The following is a 15872-nucleotide window of genomic DNA, read 5'->3' on the forward strand; positions in this document are numbered from 1 at the left end:
GGCTTAAACTCACAAACCCTGAGATTGTGACCTGAGCCGAAATCAAGAGTCAGTTAACCATCTGAACCACACTGGCAGCCCTTTCTAATCAAGCTTTCTTAAAGACAGATGTTAAAGTGAACATCTGGTTGGATTAGTTTGGCTCCTTTAAACCCCATTGCAAAGGAAGCCAATCTGCGCCATAGATTTGATCACCAAAGAAGCCAATTATAATCTGTGTTAATTAACCACACAATACACCCATAAACCAATCCTAAACAACTTGCAAATGTCTTTGATCTCTCTGTCACAAGAGGAATCAAGCCTCAGAGACCATAATCCAGCGAAAACCTATCCCCAGTGCCCCAGGAACTACTCAGGCTGCCTAGTTGCCTCTGCGAGGATTGTCAGCACATACAGACAACGTTCACATTAGTTCCACTTGGTCTAGCTGGGGAAGTAGCCTCAGACCAGGTTGAGATTTTCCGTGGGCCTCAAGACTTTACTGAATTTTGTAATGAGAAGGACAAAAAGTATCCTGCAGATACTGTAGGATATGTAGAAGGAGCCAAAATCGTAACCCCCAGTTTGCAGGCTGGGCCTCTCAATGGCAATCCTTTCCCATGTCTGTGCTGTCCAGCATGCCACGAGCCACGTGGAGCTCCTGAGCAACAGAGGAAATGAATTTTTCATTTTTCATTTATTTTTTTAATTTTTTTTTTTAAATTTTTTTTTCAACGTTTTTTATTTATTTTTGGGACAGAGAGAGACAGAGCATGAACGGGGGAGGGGCAGAGAGAGAGGGAGACACAGAATGGGAAACAGCCTCCAGGCTCCGAGCCATCAGCCCAGAGCCTGACGCGGGGCTCGAACTCACGGAGCGCGAGATCGTGACCTGGCTGAAGTCGGACGCTTAACCGACTGCGCCACCCAGGCGCCCCTATTTTTTTAATTTTTTTAAGTTCATTTGAGAGAGAGGGGAAAAAAAAAAACCTCCAATGGGGGAGGGGCAGAGAGAGAGAGAATCCCAAGCGGGCTCTATGCAGTCAACACCCTGGCAGTGCAGTCAGAGCTTTAACCTACTGAGCCACCCAAGGGCCCCTCATTTTTCATTTAACTTAAATTTATTTAAATTTTATTTAAGTTATAATTCAATGTGACTAATTTACAAATAAATAGCCACACGGGGCTACTATATCTGACAGCACAGATCTAGAATCCAAAACGTTATAGTGCCAATAGCGATAACAAAATAGTGCCAGCATGTAAAAAGAGCTTATGATTTTCCACTCATTGTTCCGAGTGTATTGGCTGTTAAACGTGCTCCATTGCCTTGCTTTTTTACTATTTTCCAAGTCTTGTCATGAAAAGACAAATTCATGTAAAATAATTACTACCAACTTTACTACGTATTCTGATACCATGCAGTTTCCAAATCTGTAACTACTAAAAATCTAATTACCAGCAGCCAGAGATTTTTTTTTTTAACCTAAAAAGGGAGTTGTTCCGCATTCTTGAAATGATCAAGAGCCAGTGATTTAAAGTATTAGCAGGATGGCAGGTGGAAGAAAAGAAAATAACGGTCTTCACCTTCAGGCTCCCCCACTCGTTCCCATGCTCCAGGAGAGCAGAGGCTCACTTCCGCTGTGTACCCCAGGAGCAAGGACGCGGGGAGCAGAGCGGAATTACAGAGAACCTCCTTCCGGTCTTCTGCCGTTGGAGTGGAAGGACCATCCACTCAGTTCTGCCTGCTGGGCCTTCCTGTGCCCACCTAAGCCCCGGCCTAAGTTTCCAGAGGCTGTGGATGTGCGAGCGAGCGTGGGTACAGGGGCGGGAGGGTGTGCAGTTTCACTCACCTGAGCACATCTCCCCCTTATAGCGGACGCAGGAGAAGTCATCACACTCGCAGTACTTGCCCGTGATCTTGCCAAAGTCACTGCTGTGGCAGACGCACTGGCCACACAGGCACTCGCCCCGCTGGCTGCAGGCGGGCTGGCCCTCCCGGGGGCTGCACTCTTCCTGCTGCGAGGGGCGGTAGTCCTCTTCGGAGCACTCGCACTGGGACCCCAGCCACCCGGGCCCGCAGCGGCACACCCCACACTCAAAGGTCCCGTTGCCATTGTTGCAGCGGCGGCTGTAAGGCTCAGCATGGGCCTGGCACGCACAGTCACAGTCGAAGGTGACCTGAACGGTGAGGCTGTCTTTGAAGCCTACAGGCTTGATGGTGAAGGACTTCTCCCTCTCCTGCGGGCAGCCTCGCACCTTGGCCTCAATGCTGAAGCTCACCTGGGTGGAAAGGAAGACCGCATTCAAACACAGGCACACCCTGTTATCACTCCAGCCCTGGAGGGAAAGAAGCCCCGCCCTGCCCGGGAATATCCAAACTGGGTGTCTCATCCCCCAGCAACCTGGAGTTCCTCAGCCTCCAAATGACCAAGGTCTGCAAAGCAAAAAGAAAAGCCTGGGAACAGTTGTCCAGTTGTATCTGGTTGGGGGCACAGACATAATTTACAGTCAGGAGAGAGGTTGGTTGTTTTTTTTTTTTAATATATATTTATTTTTTGGGAGACTGCAAGTGGGGGAAGGGCAGAGAGAAGGACAGAGGATCTGAAGCAGGCTCTGCGCTGACAGACTGACAGCAGTGAGCCTGAGGTGGGGCTCGAACTCACAAACTACAAGATTATGACCTGAGCTGAAGTTGGATGCTCAACCAACTGAGCCACCCAGGTGCCCCTGGATGTGTGTGTGTGTGTGTGTGTGTGTGTGTGTGTGTGTGTGTGTGTGTTTTAATTCCACCTGTGAAATAAGCCAGCTCAAGCAGAACAGAACCTGTGATCTTATAAAAATTCTTCTCTGGCCAACGAAGCCAGCTGGACTGATTATACGCAAGGTCAGTCAGCCAGACACACAAAGCACTATATGGCACCACACGATGCCACACAGTGACCAAAGGCTCAGGATCTACTGTTTAATTTCCATATAGTACATCATCACTTGTGCAGTCAAACACCTTTCCGGCCAATATTTCTTAGACAGGATATGTGCACATGTTCTAGAATATAGATAGGTGTACGGACAGATGGATGGACCTAGATACAGAAATGATAGAGATACAGATGATACCGGTGATAGAGATATAGCTATCCCCCTTTCTGCTTCCCTCCCTCTTCACCAACCCCTCCCCCCATCGGCAGAAGCAGAAGAGAACCAGTAAGGAAAGAAAGCCATAGAGGCCACAGAGGGACCTGAGGGGCAAAATGAACATTTGCGTTCTGGAAGTCTATGACAGTGGGTATTTGGTATTTTTGCCTGTTCCATTTGCTGTTGAATCTCCAGCAGCGAATGATGCCTGGCACAAAGTTGGCACTCAGCAACTATCGGTAGATGTGACTGCCATTTCACATTGTAGAGGAAAGACAGGTATTACCGTAGGGGAGGCTGGAGACTGGGCCAAAGGTAAGAAATATTTTCATTTGCAATCAGCTGTGTGTAAACAAACAGAGGTAAGCTAAACGCAAGTTTTTTAAAAATCTCCGCATAGTGGAGAAGTTTAGACAACAGGAGTCTCAGAGGAAAAGGTTGGCAGCTCCATTATATCCAACTTGTAATGACCTTCGGGAAGAAGGTGCAGGGGAGGAATGGAAGGGTGCCCACAGATGCTCAGGGGCAAAGGCCAGGGTCAGAGCTGAAGCTTCAGCCCCTGCCCAGCCCAGCCCAGCCCACCTCACCGTGTCTCCAATCTTGAGTCCGACACAAGACTTGAGGCCAGGGATGACCTCGTTGTTGAGACAGGTGGCGTTGAAGGATAGAGACAGCTCCTCGGGGAGGTCCCGCACTTCCAGCTCTACTTTAGAGCGGATTTTCTGAGCAGAAAGGGGGCAAAAGAAGGTTAAGGAGATGAGCCGAGAGGAAGTAGATAGGAACCAATTCCACCCCAAGTAAAATATCGGGTGGCCATGGACTCACCGCGGCAGTGCTGGGTGCTGGGGTTTGCTTAGAAGCTGCCAGAGGAGAGCATCCTTAGGAGCCTATTTCTTATAATATTTCCTGCCCAAGGCCTGCTCCTCTCTCTCTCTCTCTGTCCCCCCTGGTGTCTAGTTGAATCTGGGTAAAATCTAAACCAGCCACACCCTCCTGCAAGCCTCAGAGACATGCAAAAAGGGAGGGCTAGCACTGGTCACCTTGGATAGTAGCTTTTTTTACCTACTTTTTAACCAATCTCATCTTCCCCTTGGCTCAGCTCCCTCTTCTCTCTATTGTTGGAGCCCTATCCCTCACCCTGTCCTTCCTCATCACCATCCCCAACCTCTCTTTCCTTTCCACCTTCTCTAAGCTCTTCCACCCACTGCTCCTGACACTCCCTGGCATTTCTTTCTGAGCCATTTCCCTCTCAGAAGGCTGCATTCCTCCCAGTGCTGGCCATCAGCCAGCCTCTAGAAGAATAAGAGGAAGGCAGTGAAGGCTGCATCGTGGACTCACATCCAGGACTCCAAAATCTGCGTTCCCTCCTGGGGAATGCCGAGTGAGGTGGATTCTTAGCAGACCCAACCCCAGTGCGAGACACTTACCCCATAAGCATCAACAATGAGCTGAAGGACGTTGCTGGAATTGGCAGACAGAACCCCCACTGTCGTCCCTGGGATGAGCTCGCTATAGTTCTAGAAGGTAAGACAGAGAGATGTGCAAGGCTGACTAAATGAAGAGGGTGATCTCAAAAGCCCTCCCCAAATCAGAATGAGGGTCTTGAAACGAAGATTGAGGGAAGGATGGGATATTTTACTTGTCACTTCCAGGAACAAATCTAGCAGTTTTGCAGCCCTGAGAAAAATTATAAAGAACTTCTCACACCCCTCTCCCCCAATAAATTACTCCCCTCCAGCACCACAAACACCAACATACCCATCCCGTGAGGTTCAAGGTTGGAGGAGAGAGACCATAAAAAGGAACCATTTGCCCCTGGGAATAGGCTGGAGGAGGGGCTTTCCTGGTTGGGAAGCATGGCCCGTGCTAGTGTGCCCGGGTTCCCAGAGACAGCTCCACCCAATACAGACCCCACTCCCGAAATCCCTGAAGGCACAGTCACCTGGTAGAGACTGACTACATTTTCCGTTACAGCAAAGATCAAATTGATGTTTTTCTGGGATAGCTTCTCGGTCATCAGCCCCAGAGAGGGATAATCCTGTAAAATGGGAGGATGTGGAAGTCAGTTAAGAATTCACCTGAATTCTACACCTTAGAACTTGGCTGATTTGGGCTGTGGCCCAGACGGTGGTGGTGCTTAAACCTTTTCACGCCATGATCAGTGTGAGGCAATGGACTAAGTGGCAACACAAACCCAGTTGTGAACTCCAGGGACAGATGAAGAGGCAAAGGCTGGTCAAAGCCAAGCATCTCAGGGCACCCGGCTGGCTCAGTTGGTTGAGTGTCTGACTCTTGATTTTGGCTTAGGTCATGATCTCACAGTTCATGAGACTGATTCCCGCATCAGGCTCTGCACTGACAGCGTGGAGCCTACTTGGGATTCTCGCTCCCTCCCTCCCTCTCTGCCCCTCCCTGCACACTGCGTGTGCTCTCTCTTTCTCTCAAAATAAATAAATAAACATTAAAGAGAACCCAGGTGGCTCAGTTGGTTGACGGGGTCATGATCTCACGGTTTGTGAGTTCAAGGCCCTCATCAGGCTTGCTGCTGTCTGCACAGAGCCCACTTCTGATTCTCTGTCTCCGTCTTTCTGCCCCTACCCCACCCATGCATGCGCACACGCGCTCTCTCTCTCTCTCTCTCTCTCTCTCTCTCTCTCAAAATTAAATAAAACATTTAAAATAAATAAGCATAGGGGTGCCTGGGTGGCTCAGTCGGTTGAGCGTCCGACTTCGGCTCAGGTCATGATCTCACGGTCCGTGAGTTCAAGCCCCGCATAGGGCTCTGTGCTGACAGCTCAGAGCCTGGAGCCTGCTTCTGATTCTGTCTCTCTCTCTCTCTGCTCCTCCCCCACTCACACTGTCTCTCTCTCCTTCAAAAATAAATAAACATTAAAAAAATTTTTTTTAAATAAAATAAATAAGCATAGAAAGAAAGAAAGGAAGAAAGGAAACCAAGCATCTTTCTTCCTACTGGACTTTGATGCATTCACACCAGTTAGTTGTCAGGCCTCGTTTTTCCCCCCACTAATTCGCTTAACAAACATTTATTGAATGATACACATATTACAGTCTCTGCTGCCAAGGAGCTCAGAGTCTAGTGCCGAAGCCGGGTACATATGACACAAAGCGAAGTGCAGAGAGGGGCATTGCAAGGGAATGTTGGGGCTCCGAGGAGAGAGGGGCGGGTGACGAGCGGGAAGGAAGGAGGGAGCTGCAAGGCAGAACTCCGAGTCTCCCTACCCACTGCTCTCCATCCAGCATGTGTCAAGCCCCATTTTGAAGCTTCTTCTTGTTTTGCAACTACTGACAAACGCCTCAGCCTGGCGTGCGTAATCCTCCCCAACGTGGTCTCAGCCTTCTGGTCCACACGGCATACACCTCTCTCCCTCTTCCACTGACCACTGAGCTGCCCTCCCCCCTCCCCGCCATGGACTGGCCTTCTTTCTGGTAACCCTCCTCCTTCCTTAGGACCCAGCTCAGGTCCCACCTTCTCTGAGAGTCCTTCCTTGACTATCCCAGTTCATGATGAGCTTTCCCCCTTTGAATACCTAAAGCCCTTATTGAGCGTGCTACCTCACTGCACACTAATCAATCATGTATCTTGTATTATTGGTAGCACATCTCCTCAACTAAACCAAAAAGGGTAGGACCTTACGTAGTCCCTTTATCCCCCTCAGCCCCTGGTAAGGTGCCTTGCATACATTAGGTGTCAATGATTACTGACTCACCCAGTGCCCGGTCCTGCCCACTTGGACATGGCTGACACCAAAGAACCCAAGCCACAGTGGGGATGCTGGTGAACTGCGAACATGTCCCTGGGATCCTAGACCTTGCAGAGAACTCATGAGATCATCCAGCTTGGGGGCGGGGGCGGGGGGCGGGGGGCGGGGAACTCCCGCCTTTACACAGGTGTACCGTTAAGCCACCTAGACAAGGAGGGGCTATACTGTCTTTAAGAGACGTAGAGTTCACACCTCCCCCCAGATGCCCAGGTATCAGTATTCTGAGGGTCTTACATTTCTTCCTGGCTTACAGCCACTTAACTCCTCTCCTGTTACTTGACCTACTAAGGCCATAGAAAACAACTTAGAAGAAGTCGTCTTCTGTATCAGCTACATCATCCTTTCACCTTCTTCCTTTTTGTCCCTTTAACCTTTCCTCACAGGAACAGATCGCCATTCTTCAGATGATCTTTGTCTCTTTTTCCTCTGTCTTCTTCCAATAATCACAAGTGAGCGCGGTATTCCAAGAAGAGGCTAATCTGTGCACGGTAGACAGGAAGGCCCGCTTCCCAGCTGGGCCTGCAAAAGTCCTTTGGGTCCATTCTGGATGCCATGCTGCTGCCGCTGCTGTTGCTTCTGCTGCTGGAGGCAGGGGAGGTGGTGGCGACAGTGCCACAGCCAGGACCACTTATAATGGCTGTGCAGGCCGTACCGGGGGTGAGGGTGTCCAGCTGGTATGCCGGGCAGCGGGAGGACAGGCTGAAACAAGCCTTGCACCCTGCCCAGGGGAAGTGCCGCCATTTCCACATTCACACAAAGACTCTGCCTGGGTTAGGGCAGCCTTGGCCAGAGTGAATTGGGACCATAGGTGGTACCAAGAATCTCACCATGGTAGTGGAGGCAGAGTAATGGTTGTCACTGCCAACGTGGCACTGCCCATCATTGGGCTGGACAATGCCTGCCAGCCTTCCATCCAGCGCAATATGGGTCTTGGCATCAGTGGTAAACACCAGCAAGTGGGAGGCATCATTCCTCCAGCCAATCTTCTCCTGTTAAAAAAAAAAAAAAAAAACAGCAAAAGAGAGAAAGCAACTTAAGCCACATCATTGGTAGAAAACAAAGATCCAAGGACTTCCACGCGTGAAGGGCTGAACAAGTCGTCTCGAAGAGGGGCCTCAGTCCCAGTCCTCAGAACACAAGCCAGAGCTTTTCCAAGTTGAAGGTTTCTGTCTCTTAGGAAAAGAGTCTCAGCTGATTAGTTCAGGCAGCTGAAAGACACCTACTTCAACTCCAAATATAACTTTTCCAGTGATAATCACATGGCCCATCTAGAAAGCCACCGGCAAGTACGAGCCCGGGCTGGGCTAGAGAAATCCCAACTGAACACCTGCCCGCTTTGCTAAGGTTCATCCAGCCTGGACTCTGACACCCTTCTAGAAAAGGTGGGAAGATGCTCTTCCCAGAAAACATCTGGGATCACTGAGGTTCAGAAAAACGTCTGCTCTGGCCAGGGAACGATACAAACAAAGGCTGCATAACAGGAGAAATGTGCTGCTCATACTATACAAAACTCTTTGTTCCTCTCTCTTATTTCGCACAGAAACCCCCACAGTTGGACCACCTTCTTCCCCATTTTAATCTACGCCAACCACACCCGCCACTCCCTGCCGTCCAAACTCACATCACAGACTGTAGCCTGCATGATGGCATCGAAGCCACCCTCTGGGGCATCTCGGTTCCGCGACACACTCTGCTTCTTCACTTCCTCATTGAAGCGGGTCACCTGGTCAGTTAGTGTCAGCACATGTTTGTAGCCAAACATAGGCAAGCAGGTGTTCTTCATACTGGTGGAGGGAGGGAGATAATTGAAGCAGAAACCCTAACTGGAAAAGGCTGCATGAGGAGTAAGAGGGAGAAAGGGGGAGACAAGCATGGGTAGCACAAGGCCCAGGCCGATTCCATACAACCGCCACTACCCAGACTGTTCAGACTCCAAACCCCTCTAATGACCCAAGTCATCATGGTGGCTTTGCCTCCAGCTGGCCTCCAAGATAAGATAGTGAGCTATGGAACCAGTCTGCCTGGGTTCAAGTCCCAGCTCCTCCACTTACTAGCCATGAGACTGTCATATGATAGGTCAAAATGAGAGGGTCAAAATGATAGGTCATATCTCCTAAGAGTTATTGTGAGGCTTCCATGAGTTGACTCATGGAAAGCGCTTATATCAGAGTGAGGCTCCAGTTGTTACCATCACCTTGGACTTAACACCTCTCCAAGGTAACACTGACACAACAATAAAGCAAAAGCTCATCAACAACTTCATATCCGTGAACCACCAACAAATTGATAGATCTGCAGCAGACTAAACCAACCAACAGTTTAACTGATGGCTGACATCTCTACTGGGGAACTTAACAACCCAGACAGAAAGTCAAAAGGGTACCTCGTATAACTCTGAAAACGAAAAGGTAAATTCATCCATTGTCTGGCTCAGTAACCATCCTTTGAAATGATTACACTCCATGGATGTTCAGAGTCTTTACCAATTAAATAAGTCATTCAGTTATAAGCCAAAGTGTCAACAGAAACACACATATCAATTTTCAGACTATTAGAGAGTTCAATAAATATCGTTTCCACTCTTTTTATATTCCTCCAGGACTTAATCCCCCTTGCATTTTAACTCTGTAGTACTCATAACCTTGATGATGAGGAGACAATGGAATCAATCCTTCCGAAATTATAATTCCTCTATTTATTCATCCATAAATGTCTCTCTACTTTTTATCTCCTTTCCCTCTCGTTTTCACTTGTCTCCTACTTCTTTGTAACAAGACCAAGAAGCTGATGAGTTTTCTTTCTGGAAATTCTCCACCCTTTTTTTTTTTTTTTTTTTGAATTTTTTTTTAATGTTTTATTTTTGAGAGAGAGAGAGAGACAGAGTGCGAGCCGGGGAGGGGCAGAGAGAGAGGGAGACACAGAATCCGTAGCAGGCTCCAGGCCCTGAGCTGTCAGCACAGAGCCCGATGCAGGGCTCGAACCCACGAACTGTGAGATCATGACCTGAGCCAAAGTCGGACACTCAACCGACTGAGCCACCCAGGCGCCCCAATTCTCCACCCTTTCTAAATGCCCATCTGTCTAATCCTCTTCCCAAGAGTCACAAAGATTTTGGCAGTTACTACACTCCAAACAGCCTTGGATTCTACTGCCACAATGCTCCGGATCAACAGGCCAGCTCACTTGCCAGACAGGAAGACCAAGGTAGAAAACAGACAGGATTTGGCCAGACGGCAGCCAACGAATCTACCCCAGAGCTAGAAACAGGCAACAGGACTTGCACCTGCCTGAGACAAAGGCAAGTGATGCTGCCCTGGCTTCTCAGAGAGGGACTTACTCATAGCAGGGGTTTTTGAGGGCCTCTGGTGGGGAGATGTACATGTATGGTGACACAGGCTTGTCCACAAAAGCCCCAAAGCCAATCCGCAAGTTACTGGTGAGCTTGCGCATCTGGGAGGCCAGCTTGGTGCCCAGGTTCTGGATGCTCCACAGATCATCCTTCATGGAGTAAGACAGGTCCATCAAGTAGTAGATGTCCACAGGGTAATCCTCCACCTGCCGGACTTGGACGGAGAAAATCTTCGAATCATCTGGAAGGCAAGAGGATGTTTGTTTTTCTCCTTTTCCCGCTCTAAGACTTAATAAGTGGATTTGGACACAGTTGAGATTGAGTAACTTCTTGATCAAACCAGACTGGAAAGCCCTGGTCCTTTCTCTTCCTCCCTAATTCTATTCCTCTTACAATTCTTGATCCTCTTATTTTATTAATTAATTAATTAATTAATTTATTTATTTATTTAGAGAATGAGCAGGGGAGGGGCAGAGGGAGAGAGAAAGAGAGAGAGAGTGAGCGAGAGAGAGAGAGACCCAAGCAGGCTCCATGTTTCACGCTGAGCCAAACACGGGGCTTGATCCCACAACCGTGAGATCATGAGCTGTGCCAAAATCAAGAGTGGGATCCTTAACCAACTGAGCCACCCAGGCACCCCAATCCTCTTATTTTAACCTCTTTTTTTTTTTCCACCTAAAATTCTCCACCCTTTCTAAATGCCCATCTGTCTAACCCTCTAGGTCCCAAGGGTCACAGAGGTTTTGGCAGTCACAACACTTTCAACTCTGTAAAAGGCACGAACTATGTCCCACCCTCCTCTGAACCCCCTAGCACCTAACACATGCCTTGCATGAAGAGGGTACTTGGTAAAATTCTTCTTGATGTAATTGGAGAGTCTAAATCAATGCTTCAAAAAGCCTGTCTCAGCCTAATCCTTGTCCCCCGAAAGTCTCCTGCCCCTATTTTATCTGCTGCCATGCCTTTGCCCTAATCTTACCTGGAGAGGGGGCTTACAATTACAGATTACTTTCTCATTTTGTATCTCATCGGAGCCTCAACACAAAGCTATAAGTTAGGTAAAACAAGCATTGGGAAAAGAAGAAATAAACATTTTTTCCAGTTCCTAATATCTTAGAAGAGTTAAGTAACTTGCGCAAGGTCAGATAGCTAATATATGGGGCAGTCAAGATTCAAACTCAGATATTTCTGATTTGAAGTCCCAATACCTTTCATTTTCTTCTGTTCTCCTGCCCATACCACCCCCAACATCCTTCTCTTCCCACCCCATTTCCATTGTGAGCTACATCCCCAAGGTTCAGGCCTCCACCTTGTACCCTGTGCCCATCTGTCCGGGATCTCTCCCCAGAAAGAGCCCCATCCCTACCTGGCCGGAGCCGGAGCGCAATCCTCTGGGGGCTGACTTGAGTAATCTGGGAGCTGTCTCCAGAGCCCTTGTCGCTGAGGGGCCTGGCCTCTAAGATGCGGGCCTCACTGATGGGGAACTCGATGGACTCCAACGCACAGTTATCCTTCAGCAGATTCTCTTTCAGGTTACAGCGGGGCGAGCCCAGAGGGAGGGCCTGTAAGACAAGAGCCCAAGGTGAGGCCCTGTGGTCAGAGCCATGTGGCTCTCTGCATCCTCCAGGCTTTGCCAACTCCCAACAGCCTAGAGTTTACCCAGCACTCCGGAGCTAAACCAGCATAAATGAACTCGGGTGGTCCCTCCTAAGAGAGCCCATTGTACAGAAGGGGGAAATTGAGGTACCGGAAATGCTGGGTGAGCGCCTGTTGGTGGATTGATAGCTAGGAAGAGGGCCAGTAGAGTAGGATGCCTGCTAGACCAGCAGTTTTCAAACAGAAATGCAACCCGCACATGAGTCCCAGAAATCAATGTAGAGGATCTCAACCATCAATGTATTAAATAAAGTACAGAGCACAGGAGTAGACTGGCAGAGACACTTCAGCACTGCCTCTTACTAGCTGGCTCCGAGGGCAAGTCACGGAAGCTCTCCATGCCTCGATTCCTCAGCTGTCATGTGAAGATAATAATAGCCCCCCACACAGGGATGTTATGCAGGACTAAATAAGACAATGCACATGAAACACAGAGTATAGTGCCTGCCTGAGGATAAGTGCTCAATAAAAGGTAGCTATTGTTATGAGATGCTCTATAAATAGTTCCTGGATAAATCGGTTATAAATAAACTCCACAAGCTGGGGCAAATCCCATGATGCCAGGCACTGACCAGAGCCTCCCCTATCACTTTAAGCTTCCTCCCTTACCCTGGACACAGGGCATTGAGCGCCCTTCCAAAAACCCTGGCGTATATCCCACGGCCCTCGGAAGCTCTGTGTGTGTCTACACTGGAGTACTGAGTGGGGGGCATGCTGCACTGGAAAGAAATCAGGAAACAGGCTCAATCCTAGGTCTACCACTAATGAGCACGTGACCCCAGATAAGTCATTTCACGCCTTTGAGCCTCAGTTTCCTCACCTGTGGGATGAGGGGGTCAGGTGACATGGTGTTTTCAGTTCCTTCCTGCCCTGACGTCCAGCACATTTAGCCAGCACTGTGTGGGCACAGATCCAGGAGGGCTCCTTGCCAGGTTGGGAGAACTGGCCGGAAAGCCGGAAAGCCCTTCCCTGGACCTATTTCACAATATTTAGGCCTTCAGGCCCTCGATCCTCACCCCCATCCCTACCCACTCCCTCTCATAACCATTTCCAGAAGTCAGCTGAACAGCCCGCACCAATATCCCAGAAAAACTGGTGTTAACATTTACTGAGAACTCACCACATATCCCGCACAGCGACACGCACTTTATGTGGACACAGCTCTGGTTACAGTTCCCTCGTGCCGGAACTGTTGTTATTTTCTAAGTGAAAAACCTGAGGCCCGGAGGCTTCACAAATGAGGAACCCGATCTTGCAGGAAAGACATCTAAGGCTTGGAGAAGTTAAGTAACTTGCCCAAAGTTACAGAGCTAAGAATGGCAGAAGAGAGGTCTAACTAGATTATCTGACTGTAATTATCCTCTTAAAGTGATAGTTTGTATTAAATTCTGTATAGAGTGAGGAACAAGGCAGAGAAACAGGAGTGTGGAAGCGACGGTCCTGGGAAGAGTCACACATGAGAAGGCCCGGGTAGGGAACAGAATGCAGGATGGGGATGTGGCTGGTGTGGGAAGGATAGATAATGTTCTGCCTCCTTAGCCCCTGCAGGTGACTAGTAGCCATATTGCCAAGGGAGGGATGTGGCCACAAGGAACCATCCATACTCAAAAAATCAGGACTCTGTAGCCTAAAACTCCTCCTGATGCTTGAAGTCTCTCTCCCTCTCATGCCCAGCCCTTGCCTGATAGACTGAAAGTCTTCCCCATGTGGAGGGAAACATGAAACCAATAATGCTATAGACTGAATGCCTGTATCCCCCCCAGAACTCACATGTTAAACCCTAACCCCCAAGGTATTAGGAGGTTGGGCCTTGAGAGGTGATTAGGTCTTGAGGTGGAGCCCTCATGATGGGAGTAGTACCCTTAGAAAAAAGGCCCCATGGGGCACCTGGGTGGCTCTGTCAGTTAAGCATCTGACTTCGGCTCAGGTCATGGTCTCACGGTTCGTGAGTTCGAGCCCCGTGTCGGGCTCTGTGCTGACAGCTCAGAGCCTAGAGCCTGCTTCGGATTCTGTGTCTCCCTCTCTCTGTGCCCCACACACACACTCTCTCTCTCTCAAAAATAAATAAAACATTAAAAAAAAATTTTTTTTAAGAAAAAAGGTCCCAGAGAGCTCCCTGGCCCCTTCTGCCATGTCATAGCAAAAAGACAGCCACTATGACACAAAATTTGCTGGTACCTTGATCTTGGACTTCTCAGCCTCCAGAATTATGGGAAATAAATGTTCTCAAGCCATCCAGCCTGTGGTATTTTAAGTTTATTTATTTATTTCGAGAGAGAAAGAAAGAGTTAGCATGGGGGGTGGGGGGCAGAGGAGCAGAGAAAGAGAGAGAGAGACCTGATGCAGGGCTCGATCTCACAAACCGTGAGATCATGACCTGAGCCAAAACCAAGGGACGCTTAACCGACTGAGCCACCCAGGCCCCCTATGGTATTTTTGTTACAGCTGCCTGAATAGACTAAGAGAAATGGAATGAGGACCATCCTGGCCTAGGCAAAAAGTGGAAAAAGCTTCTGGAAGTTGGCAGCTTCCTTCTTTCCCTCTCAGCTTCATGAGTATGAGGTGATTAAATGACATCAGCAGTGGGAAACAGTGCAAAGGACTTAAGCTTCTTGGCCCAAAAGATTCCAATGGGGACATCACAGATCCTCCAAATCTCTGGGATAGATGAAAATGTCCTCTCCGCTCCCAGCCCTGGCCAAGGACAGATGGCGGAGTGAACTTAGGGGCACTTGGAGTTTTTGTGCCCAATCTTCTCTGGCTGCCCCTGCACATCTCTCCCAACCCCTCTCCCCCAGGAAACATCCTCCTGCTCACAGTGCTCCCTACCTTATCTCTGAGCCCAGCTACCCACAAAGCCCCAGGGAGAAAACCTTCCAAAAAAGGCAATGACTGGAGAGACCAAGATGCACGGAGGAGCTGACCCTTTCCAGTACTAAGACATTTGCCAAAGGAGAGAGCAAAGGGGAGACCAGGGAACTGAAGGAGAGCAGCAAGGCCTTCGTGGGTCTTTAAGCTGCACCCTTGAAGGCGGGGTTTCTTGAGTGCCCATTTCCCAATATGACAGTGCTTATTACGAGAAGGTTTGAAGTACTAAGCCCTGCTGATAGTCCTTATGGTTTGTTATGAATTTCCTTAGAAATAGAAACACTGACAAACAAAAACTGTCTCCCTCCCTCCTTCTGCGGTCACTGACATCAGAGGTCAGGAACATAACAGGCGGGCCCTTCAGCCACGCTCTCCCAGAGAGCCTCCTGTCCCGGGAGGATACCAAGGTGGTGACCTCAACACACTTGGGCAACATTCCCTTTCTTAATAACCCAGATTAGGAAGGTAGAAGGAACGTCTCTAGGTTACTCAGAGAAAAAAACTGAAAGGAGGGAGGACGAAGGTTAAAGTTCCAGTTCCTGGTGAAACCGGATGTGACACAAAAAGGACAGAAATAACCAAGACCCAGGGGAAGATCCTGAGCACAGAGGTGGGAGGTTCCAGCCCACATGCTGTGTGAGCTGAATCCCCTCCCTCTCCTGGGAGACTGATGCATGCTATTAGTCCTATTCTCCATTCATCCTGATTTGGAAACTGCGAAAGTACAGCATGAATAACTCTCATTATCCTACCTCTCTCACAGGCTTGGTCAGGGGATAAAATAAGACTGTGAGCACGAAATGCTTTCAAAATATGAAAAATCTCAATAGAAGTCAAATATACTCAAATTCTTTTGATATGATATAAACCAATAAATGCAAATAGAAGGTGACTGTTTGGGGGGGCACCTGGGCGGCTCAGTTGGCTAAGCATCCAACTCTTGGCTTTGGCTCAGATCATGATCTCACAGTTTCATGAGTTCAAGCCCCCCATCAGGCTCTGCGTTGGCAGAGCGGAGCTTGCTTGGGATTTTCTCATTCCCTACCCCTCCCCTACGCACAATGTCTCTCTCGCTCTCTTTCTCTCTCTCAAATAAA

General features: G+C 48.8%; 1 protein-coding gene across 2 annotated transcripts in view; it reads right to left on the reverse strand.

Moving 5' to 3' along the window:
- Positions 1-15872, reverse strand: part of ITGB3 (integrin subunit beta 3) — a 55675-nt gene that overhangs the window by 18656 nt on the left and 21147 nt on the right. For both annotated transcript variants that reach the window (XM_058705712.1, XM_058705713.1), the window contains exons 3-10: positions 11618-11813; positions 10240-10492; positions 8524-8686; positions 7730-7891; positions 5063-5158; positions 4548-4637; positions 3703-3842; positions 1836-2260 (exon numbers count right to left, since the gene is read on the reverse strand). In XM_058705712.1, coding sequence (XP_058561695.1) covers positions 1836-2260; positions 3703-3842; positions 4548-4637; positions 5063-5158; positions 7730-7891; positions 8524-8686; positions 10240-10492; positions 11618-11813 — 1525 coding nt within the window. The remainder of the gene's footprint in view (positions 1-1835; positions 2261-3702; positions 3843-4547; positions 4638-5062; positions 5159-7729; positions 7892-8523; positions 8687-10239; positions 10493-11617; positions 11814-15872) is intronic.

This window comes from Neofelis nebulosa, chromosome 16, assembly GCF_028018385.1.
Source record: "Neofelis nebulosa isolate mNeoNeb1 chromosome 16, mNeoNeb1.pri, whole genome shotgun sequence".
NCBI classification, from domain to species: domain Eukaryota; kingdom Metazoa; phylum Chordata; class Mammalia; order Carnivora; family Felidae; genus Neofelis; species Neofelis nebulosa.